This window comes from Dermacentor silvarum, unplaced genomic scaffold (assembly GCF_013339745.2).
Source record: "Dermacentor silvarum isolate Dsil-2018 unplaced genomic scaffold, BIME_Dsil_1.4 Seq1004, whole genome shotgun sequence".
In the NCBI taxonomy this organism is placed as follows: Eukaryota; Metazoa; Arthropoda; class Arachnida; order Ixodida; family Ixodidae; genus Dermacentor; species Dermacentor silvarum.
In genome coordinates, this window is record NW_023605437.1 from 2,306 (window position 1) to 12,504 (window position 10,199).

The 10,199-nt window shown below is 48.2% G+C and overlaps 1 protein-coding gene across 1 annotated transcript; it reads right to left on the reverse strand.

Moving 5' to 3' along the window:
- Nucleotides 1–634: 634 nt before the first annotated feature.
- On the reverse strand, nt 635–1,726 carry LOC119434337 (melanocortin receptor 5). Its single transcript, XM_037701503.2, has one exon. It carries the CDS (start codon nt 1,724–1,726, stop codon nt 635–637), a length of 1,092 nt encoding a protein of 363 aa, XP_037557431.1.
- Nucleotides 1,727–10,199: the final 8,473 nt, after the last annotated feature.

The window sequence follows — 10,199 nt, forward strand, 5'->3', positions numbered from 1 at the left end:
AATAGTATTTCTAGTGCTGATTGCACGGAGTGCCGATTCACATATGGGTATGTACAGGCACACTTACAGATGCAGCGATGTTATTCTTAACATTAAAATTATCTGTACAATGACACTCGACACTTACTATAAGCAACCAAAAGGCGGAAACAAATTAAGTAAGCAAACTCGGCTGTCAAACGAAACACACTAACAACAAGCAATAGTACACCTAATATGTTGCATGGCATGCCACTTCACTAATGTATATGTACAGCACAGTTACCGATTTTTTTTTTCAGTACGTCTCTCACATAGTTCCTTGTCTCTCAATACACCATTTTGGGAATGTGGAGAAGCCCAGTTGGTTTACACAATCTGGACCACAGTTCTCGCGCAGTGAAGTACTGAACCAATGGCACAAGTCTTGCTCGCGCGTCTTGTTAGTCTCGGCTTGCAGCTGCGCTGTTATACGCTTGGTACACATCATGTGCCGGCCTCTTTCAGGTGATCTTACACGAATGAGAAGTTCAAGGCCTCGTGCATCGCTTTGCAGTTGCTCGTAGCTGCGAAACCATCACTTGCCACGCACCAAATTAGGACGGTAGAAGTGAGTTCCACTGACGAAGTCGCCGCGGGGCCAGTGCTGACACCGTCAGGCTCTTGAGCAACGACATATGTCCGGCCTGGGTTTGGCCACAATGAACGACTCCCTGCGCAGCTGAATCATGCGCAGGCTGGACGTTAGAGTGTCTGTCTTCGTGACGAGGAGAGAGCGCCGGCGCATGCTCTTGGACCTGCGAGGCCGGCAGCGAAGCATATTCTGCAGGGCCTCTTTGACCTCGAACATGCGCGCCGCGTAAATGAACGGATCTATGAGGCCCTTGGAAATGATGAGCGCATTGGTGAGAATGCCGAGAGTCATGCGCGTCCTCATGGGCAGGTCGTAGATTGGGAAAGCGCAGTCGGTGCAGGTTAGGACGATGAATGCAACGGCAGGCATCCATCCGATAAGGTACGTGCCCAGGATCCAGAGCGTCGTATAGGCAGCTTTGACATTTCGGTTCAGCTGACGAGCCGATGGAAAACTGACCAGACCCGCCCGGTGGCGCCGTATGATGACAAAGATGTGAGAGTAAATGAACGTCATGACGGCCAACGGTGACGAGAAGAGCGCAAGCAGCGTCAGGCTGAAGGCGCGACCACGCACGAAGTCCACCTGGACGCAGCCGGGCGACTGAAGCCCCTGGCCGGGAACCGAGGCGAAGTATACGAGGAACACGAGCACGGGAACTGCCCACAGCACGGCGATGGCCAGCTCCGAAGACCGCCGCGTGACCATGGCGGCGTAGTGGAGGGGCCGCAGGATGCCTACGTAATGGTTCACGGCAAGCGCGAGCAGGTGGAACGCGGACGCCAGCAGGCCCGACAGGCGAAACACCTCGAGGACGAGCACTATGCAGCGCGCCTGGGAACCCAGCGAGACGCCGTACACGGGCAGGTAGCTGTTGAGGACCAAGCCGGTGGCCAGCAGCAGGGCCGAGTAGGCGTCGGCGAATGTCAGGGAGAGGCTGAAGCAGAGCGTGGGTGACACAGGCCGCCGCAACCAGCGCAACGAGAGCAGCACGCCCGCGTTAAAGACGAACGCCAGCGAGCAGCCGACCAGAAGCACGGGCACGGCGATCGCGTACACGGCGCGCTGGGCCTCGCCAAACGACCCGCGCGGGACCGAGGCGTTGCCCTCCATAGCCTGGCCACGAGTGGTCGGTCGGTCGGAGCTTCGTGAACCCGGTCGTCGGTGTGAGCGGGCGGCGGCGCTCGCGTCTTCGAAGCCGTGACGTCGGGTTCGCGCTCGCGCGCGGGCGCCCGCCGCGGGTTGAGTGCTGACCGGCGCCCCGTGTGAGCTGCGCTCTCTCGCACTCACCCGTTTGTGGAACGAAAAGCGCGGCCTCGATGCGTGTATCATTGCTTTTGAAAAGCAGCACCCTATATGGCTCAATTCAGTTAGCCGCGATTTTTTCGCCCATCATTACACTCTCACACCGTGTTACCTGCACCAGCCTCACGACCGCACCAGCCCTTGCAGTTTTACTTGCCATCATTAATACGCTCAGCTAGATATTTTACGACACACCCTCTATAAACATAAACCCAAAAAGACAAATAATCCGTACCCTTCGTCCCTAGAGTTTTTTTTTTTTTAATGCCCTGTGTGTTATTAAAATATTACGAAGCTGTGTAAGCGACCAAATCCCCCGCAATGCATTGATTATGTAGCACTCATACCACGTAAACGCAGGTATCAAGAAAATCACCAAGAAGGGAACGTGGAAGTTGTGACCTCGCATCGCCGTTTTTCTCGAAACTCTGAATTGAAGTGGATCAACACTAAGCAGCTCGCTAGGTAGGTATTGATCTTGTTCAACAAAGCAATTTATTTATTCATTCGTTCATTTCTTCGTTCGTTCAACCATTAACATCTGTACGATATGCTGGCATCGTTCCAACCGACGGAACAATGATAGCGGTAACATGTTGCTTTGACGATGACGGGTGATGATTTTAGCAACGATATATGTTACTTGATCTACCCGAAAGCTGAATTCACGATGCCCTTGAGTATAAGGTCGGGATGCTCGGTCAACTAGTAGGAAACCCGTATTTATTGCGTCGGTCGATAGTTACGGCAAATGGGCATAATCACGGGGCAATTACTGAGGGGCCGTCGTAATGCGGTGCAGGCATTACACTCAAAGATCACATGTCCTGAATTTCCGGAAGGAATGCAGAAATACCGCATACACTATAAGGTACTTGCTTCTGCAATGGCTGCGTCTCGCGCACGGAGCGAGTCAGAAAAACCCGCGATTAGACGTAAGCTTCTCATCTACCAACCGACGTAGAGAGTTCCCTTACTCCATGGTTTGGCGAAATAAATGGAAATACACCAAGAGATAAAAGCTCACTTATTGCGGATGCTTTAGCCTCCAGTCTGAGAACTTGTCTTTTACGAACAACAGGGAAGTGACCGTAGTTTATGTCTAGCTTTTATATTGTCCATCATCAATGCTTCATTATCAGTGCCCATTATCATTGTCCAATATCAGTGCTAATTTCAATATAGTAAGGGTTTCTCACTCAAGGAAATGTCGCACTAAAAGTGTAATTATCTTACAAAAACCTTAAGTTGCTTGTAGAACGCTGTAATGCGTTGTATAGTAATGAGTTCATTCACATTATATAGCGTTTCGCGATGACGAGGACTGGTGCTAAAAGCTGGCGAAAGCGACAGCTACCCGCGAAATTTATACTTCGTCATGAGACCTTGCCGTTATAGCTACTCTCTTTCCTTGTTCCCATTCCCACACGTAGGGTGCTAATCTCTCTGCCTTTACTTCTACTGTTTTTGCCTCTTTCTTTGTCTTTGTGGTGCCAGTCACCATACCTATTCAGGATATGCATAAGGTCCGTCAGTCCATCGAATTTTTACATCCATGCATAGTGTCCCTGCATCTATATGCTCCCTGCTTCTCCACATGGACGCTAGAGGATCTATATTTATGCTTTGCATGTCGTCGCTGTTGAGCTTCGCCAACCGGTCACAATCCGGTACGGGATTTAAATTGCACTGTACTGTAAATAAATACTGTACTGTAGTGTACTGTAGTGTAAAAAAATGCGAGACCTCTGCACTAAACATATTGCTTCATAACGCGGAAGCGCGGCTTGTTGGTCGCTGGAGTTCTCAAGTGAAATCTCCAATCGCGCCGCATTTATTTATTAAATCCACGTATCACATTCGGAACAAGATCTCTCTGGAGGTAAATTATTAGCAGAAAAAATTACTGCTTAGAGAGATCTTCTTGAAGTTCTCGCAGTAAGCCTGACTACGAACGTCGCTTAAAATAAGCATTTAGTTCCACCTATAAGGCTCGGTATCTCGTCGCTGACTCACCGCAGCTAAATGAAACAAAATTATTCCGTTTTACTTGCCAAAACCACGATATGATTATGAGGCTTGCCGTACTAGGGTACTTCGAGTGGTTTTGACCACCTGGCGTTCTTTAACGTGCTCGTCAGCACACGATATGCCGGCTTCAGCACAGTGAAATGCGGCGGCAAGGGTCGCGATTCAACTCGCTGCTTCGAGCTCAGCAGCGCAACGTCATAGCCACTAACGTCGTAGCCACAAAGTCACAGCCAGGCGAGTCTCCCCGCAGCTGAAGTTTCCTTTCGACAATAGGTTATGGCGGCCAAGCTTCATGCATTTACATACGATCTGCTTCTTGCTTGCGCCACCATAAGCTACAATGCAGGTGCAATTCTTAACAGTAGCTATCTAGTACAGATGGAAGTGGAGGCTGGTATAATGTGACGATTCTTTTCGTTTGATTTTATTCCTTAGTTATCTACCACTGACGATCCGCTTATCAATATTAACGTACACGGAACGCCTGTTGGGCCACTGACGAAGCGTTCAAAGAAAACGAATTTGAAATATCACATCATACAGTCCAAGGTCAAATGCGTGGGTTTCCTTACCAACAGTGCCTTCATGAACACAAATTTTCTCCTTTTAGATCAGCTAAAAAATAAGTATGGGGATGGCTAATGCAGGTTTATGGACAAAGCTATACTACTGCGACGACGACAGTCTTCTGTACTAGCAGCGCGCAATTTTAGAATAGCAGCCGGCCAATCACAATAACCAACATATAGTAACGGGAACGCGAAGCGCGTAAGCAAATAAAAAGAGAGAAATGAAGTTTCCTGCAATTTCTCATCATCATCATCATCATCATCATCATCATCATTAGCCTATTTTATGTCCACTGAAGGATGGAGGCTTATCCCCGAAATCTCTAATTACCCATCTCTTCCGCCAGCTGACACTATCTTATGCTATAAATTGACCTAATTTATCACACGACCTCACATGACATTGTTTTATTAATTACTTAAAGGAGACACTGAAACACTTTTTATCGAAGTCTAGAAATGCATTGGAAATATCGTGGTTTTGGCTCGCAAAACTCCCGACTTTAATTTAAATGCATTTGAAGTTGAAATAGGCTAATTCTTAAATACTTTGCCGCAAAAAGTACTTCAATGCGTTCAGCAGAAGCGGAGATATTGCCAATCAAAGATCACCTTTGGTACCCTTTGCGGTGCTCCCGGTCTTTCGTCAATGCCTTGCACTGCGAAGGCTATGACGAAGTGGGACGTGCCCACAACGCTCCGCTTACTAACGTCACCGTGGCGCGCAGTTCAAATTTGATTTAGGATGTTCACGTAGAGGCCACTATATTTCCGATTTTGGCACCTAGAACCCACGTAATGCCAAACGGCGTTGTCCTCAGCGAGCCGCAGTGAGCTCAGCAAGCGGGCTCGTCGCGGCACCCCACGGCTTGCGACTGTAGTGCGTAAACCCAGCATTTCCTTTGTGCACGACAGGGCTGTTGGGCGCGCTCTCGCTCGTATGCTCCAGCCTGGACCGGCTTTTTCCTGCACCAGCTTGACCGACGGATAGTAGCTACGTCCAACTTACGCATTTTTAAGCGCTGGAGGAATGTAAACGGAAGAATGGCTCATTCAATACTAGCGGGTGAGCGAATTCAACCGCGTTGAGGCGCATTTTCTTACCCGGTAACAGTAGTCTTTTTTTTTTTTTCTAACGGACACTGCATCCGCATGGTTCGATAATCGCGAAGAAACAATAACGTAGGGTTGCTTCGTTTCCGAGATTCAGGAATGTTGCGGAGGTTCTGTTGCGATACCGAAACTGGCAGAACCGAGACTATACTGAAATGTGTGCAAGTGCTAGGCAGAACTTGCACGGCATATACACTAAAGGCAATATCGAAGATCCACGCGGACGGTGAACTCCAGAATGTTCTAAGAGGACAAAGTTGGGTATCTTGTGAAATGGTTTTCCGAGTGTGTTTTAAACTTTCTCATTCGCAAATTTAGAGAAGTTATACTCCGTCTCCAATGTCATTAAACACTTTCGCATGTTCGAACAACCTAAGACGAGGCATATCGTGCTAGATTTCGGCAGGTAGGATAACGGGACGAACGTTGCAAGATCTGCCTGCACATGCAAGTGACACATACACCCGACTATTTATACAGCGCTCACCTGCCAGAAGTCGTAGAGAAGACTGTGTCGTCAATTTATGCGTGTCTTTCCGCGACGGGGTGTCGAGGAGTCGGCCAGAGTTAGCCACGTCCCTACTACTAAGGCTCGACTTATGATCGATGCACCGGGCTTCAGTGAGCCCCAACTACTACTTATCGCAATGAGAATCAACTCGCGTATCACCCACAACGACCCAAGATGGTTATTGAGGAGCGTTTCATCAACCGTAAGCCTTATGCGTTACCACTGAAGTGTCACGGGACATGTCTTGATTTTCGATTTTTTTTTCATTGACATGGTCACTCACTAGGATCACTACAGATGTTCAGTCGGCCTGAAAAACGCAGCCTCCACTAACTTGCGCAGAGCCATTCGCTTCGAGGGCTATATCTGGCAGGAGAACCAGAAAAATATCTTCCAAGAGAACCAATGGAGAGGTATCCTAGCGACTGAGCGTATAGTTTGTGACACCGACAGCTACCCGTCAGCGTCGTCGTCCTCAGCGGCACCGCCTTTCACCACCGCAGTGAAGGAACTCGCATCCGCGAGCAGCGGAGGTCAGGTTGTCGGATGGCTCTGCAATTTTTACGAGGCTTGAAATGAACGTGAATCTGTTCATTGACGACACATCCCCGATGCCTTTTGTTAATACAGTGCAACTCTGTCTGTATAATGAGTCTAGCATTCAAAGAATTCTTCGATGGCAAAGTATTTTCCCTTGGAATGGCCCTATTACTTTTCGCGGTATATATAAAGAAAGCGGCTTCACTCCCTTGGCGTTTGTGCGGTCAGTGTTTCCTGGATTGGAAAAGTGCTTAAATTTGAGTTTACTAGTTCATCAATTCTGTTTGTGTGATGTGATTCTCGGCACCGATTTTCTTTAACAACGTGGTAACTATGTGGACTGCAGTAAGAGCGAAACATCTGTGGCCCGCGTAAATACGCTCCTGTTTTCCGAAGAACCCTCATGTGACCAAGACAAGGGCAAACTTAAGTGTGCTCGATGAATTGATGGTATCGCCATGGTCAGAACGCACCTGTTGCTGTCACTGCTCTTGTGATGTTGCCGCTTAACCTAAAATCAACGAAAGGTAAAATTCGGCATGTGCACCAATTACCTGATAGCAGATGGCACTTAAGTAATAAATTAAATTCTGGAGTTTTACGTGGCAAATAACGATAGCATTATGAAGCATGGCGCAGTGGGGAACTCTGGGTTAGTTTTGACCACCTGGGGTTCTTTAACGTGCCCCCAATGCACGGTACACGGGCGTTTTTTTTTTTTTTTGTTTTTTTTTTTGCATTTCGTCCTCATCGAAATCTTGCCGCCGCGGCCGCGATTTGCTCCCACGCAATCCGGCTTAACAACTTAACGCCAAAGCCACTACGCCACCATGGCGGGTACTTATGCAATAGCAGTTTTGGGAATACAGGCCCTGTTCTTCTTGCCCTCACGCTTAGTGGCTAGCTGATACATGCGCGGAAGCCGCAGGAAACGGACAGACTGGAAATATTCCTGGGGATGGGTACCACTACAGCATGAAGCAGAACACCTCCATTCAGTTCGGCGTGATATACTGTAGATATCACATCGCCCGGAGAATACTCAGCAGACACATGGTTCTTCTTTCTGGGGTTTTACGTGCCAAAACCAGTTCTGATTATGAGGCACGCCGTAGTGGAGGGCTCCGGATAAATTTTGACCACCTGGGGTTCTTTACCGTGCACTACAACGCAAGCTCACGGGCGTTTTCGCATTTCGCCTCCACCGAAATGCGGCCGCCGCGGCCGGGATTCGATCCCGCGATCTCGTGCTCAGCAGCGCAATGCCTTAGCTGACTGAGCAACCCCGGCGGGTAGCAGACACATGGTGAATAAGCTGCGATGTCCACTTGTGAAATCTGAATCACCAGGGTTTACTTCCCACATCGATCTTGTTTGTGGGCAGCGTTGAAGAGGAAGATAGGTTCCTCTTAGATCCGACATCCATATTTCCAATTAGAAATAAATCGCTACTTGTAAATTTTCAACTGGCTCACGACATTACATGGACCTGAATCAATACGCATATGTCTTGGCGATTTACCGAAACTGCTTGAGGCAGCGGCAGGGCGTCCCACAGATGCACCAACAGGCAATATGACACATATGACACGAAGATGTCTCGTAAGATGTTTTGTTGGTATACATCGTCTAGTTGGTGACTATTTTCATGAAAAGCACGCCCGCCCACCTGAATGCACGCCTCCCAGTTCGTTTGTTCTCATGAAAACAAATTGTGTGAATATTCGCCCCATGCGAGTGTTCTGTGTACGGGTCTATATGTATGAGGAGTGCGCACTGTAATTTAGCGTACATGAAGGGCTGCACACGGTTCAGGCTTCAAGGTTACTGCCATAGTTGTAGGGTGATACAACAACGCAACATTAACACATTACGAACACCGAAGATCTGCACAAGTTTCAGTGTCAGCAATGCTCCGGGGGAGAGTAATCCCCCTATCTTTATATAGTGTGTCCCAGCTAACGTTAGTGAAGCTGTTCAAAGGAAAAACATATAAAAAATTATAAATTATAGTGCAAGATACAATTTTAAGACTTACGGTGCTCGGTCGTCAGACCTCTGACGACGAAACACGGTAGTCTCTGCTCTTTTACGGCGCGATGTGCGTTTGCCTGCGATCGATTGACTCACAGAAGCGCAAGGATGCATATTCTGGCGTGGACGCACAAGGCCACCATGCGTGGTGTTTCAACACAACGGAAGAAAAAGACATTATTTACTCGGACAACAGCTAAAGGAACACTAAAGAGAAAAGTACTTTGAGCTGTATTACTAAACTACCCTTCTACAGTACAAAAACATAAGGCCCTCTTATCGTGAGAAGCGACTTGGTAAGTTAGACAATACACAAAAGTGATAAACGGGTGGCCACGCTAGCTTGAAGCTCCTACACAAGCTCGCAGTGACGTCATACACTTTGACGGCGTCTTCTCGGACCTATAGTGAATTATTTGTCGCAAATATAGACTACATTGCATTTTAAAAGAGTCAAAGGCTCTTTAGCAAGTTAAAAAATATATTCACTAAGGCACAGCAGCCCAAATACGAAAAAATACTTTGAAATACGTGACGCCAGGCTGACGTTCTGTTGCTTGGCTTTCGGCGTGAAAATTCAAACAAAAACAAAAAAAGCTAACGGCAGAACCCATCTCACGATGACTGTTGACGGGAATGCGTTAGCATGCAACCAATATTGCGATGCAACGTATTATGCATGAGGCGTGTACTGCCGCGAGATTCCTATTACGTGCTTCCAAAATAATGATCGGCATCATCTAGCGCGAAGTCTGCGCGTGACCTCCTAAATGCATGGCGCGCCTGGGCCTGCGAACGCTGAGAATTCTTAGCTCGCTTGCGGCATACCAAGTGGCACGTACTCAGTAACCCAATTTGGCGAGAGGTTCATTGAAGAGAGGCAAATAACCAGTGCATTCACGGCGCAGCTTGCTAAAGCGTTGGCGTGAAAGGCGTTCATTTAAAAGCGGCAAGTACCCAGTGCATTTGTGATGCAGCCTGCTAATCCGTCGGGTTGCGGTCCTTGAGGAACCCTTGTGACGTGGATTCGATTCCGCTCAGCATCGGAGAAATTTAAGAGATTTCTTCCGTCATTGTAGAGCGGCGCGTTCCCAGTGCCACAAACCTGGTCACCCAAGCTGGCGTCAAATACGTTCTTTGAAGAGCGGCATGCACCTACGGGCACATACCCAGTTACGCAAGTTGGCATTCAAGAGTTCATTGGAGAACAGCACAGACCTAGTGGCACATATCCAGTACTCTAAGCCATCGTCAAAGAGTTTCTTCGAACTTCCCTACCTACCCTGTCCAGCGCCTACAGTGACCTATGTCAGCGTGAAAGAGGTTCGCTGAAGTGCGGCACGTATATACGTACACATAGCCACATACTCAGTGACCCAAATAGGTTCGATGGTTATTTCGAACACTGTCACCTCAGCACAGCAGCCCGATGCACGACCCATTTGCCCACGGACTAGGCAGCGACCCAGGTAGGCGGGAAAAG

Bases quoted from the DNA above. Each gene is read 5' to 3' on its own strand.
- LOC119434337 (XM_037701503.2), bottom strand. From the start codon at position 1,726: ATGGAGGGCAACGCCTCGGTCCCGCGCGGGTCGTTTGGCGAGGCCCAG.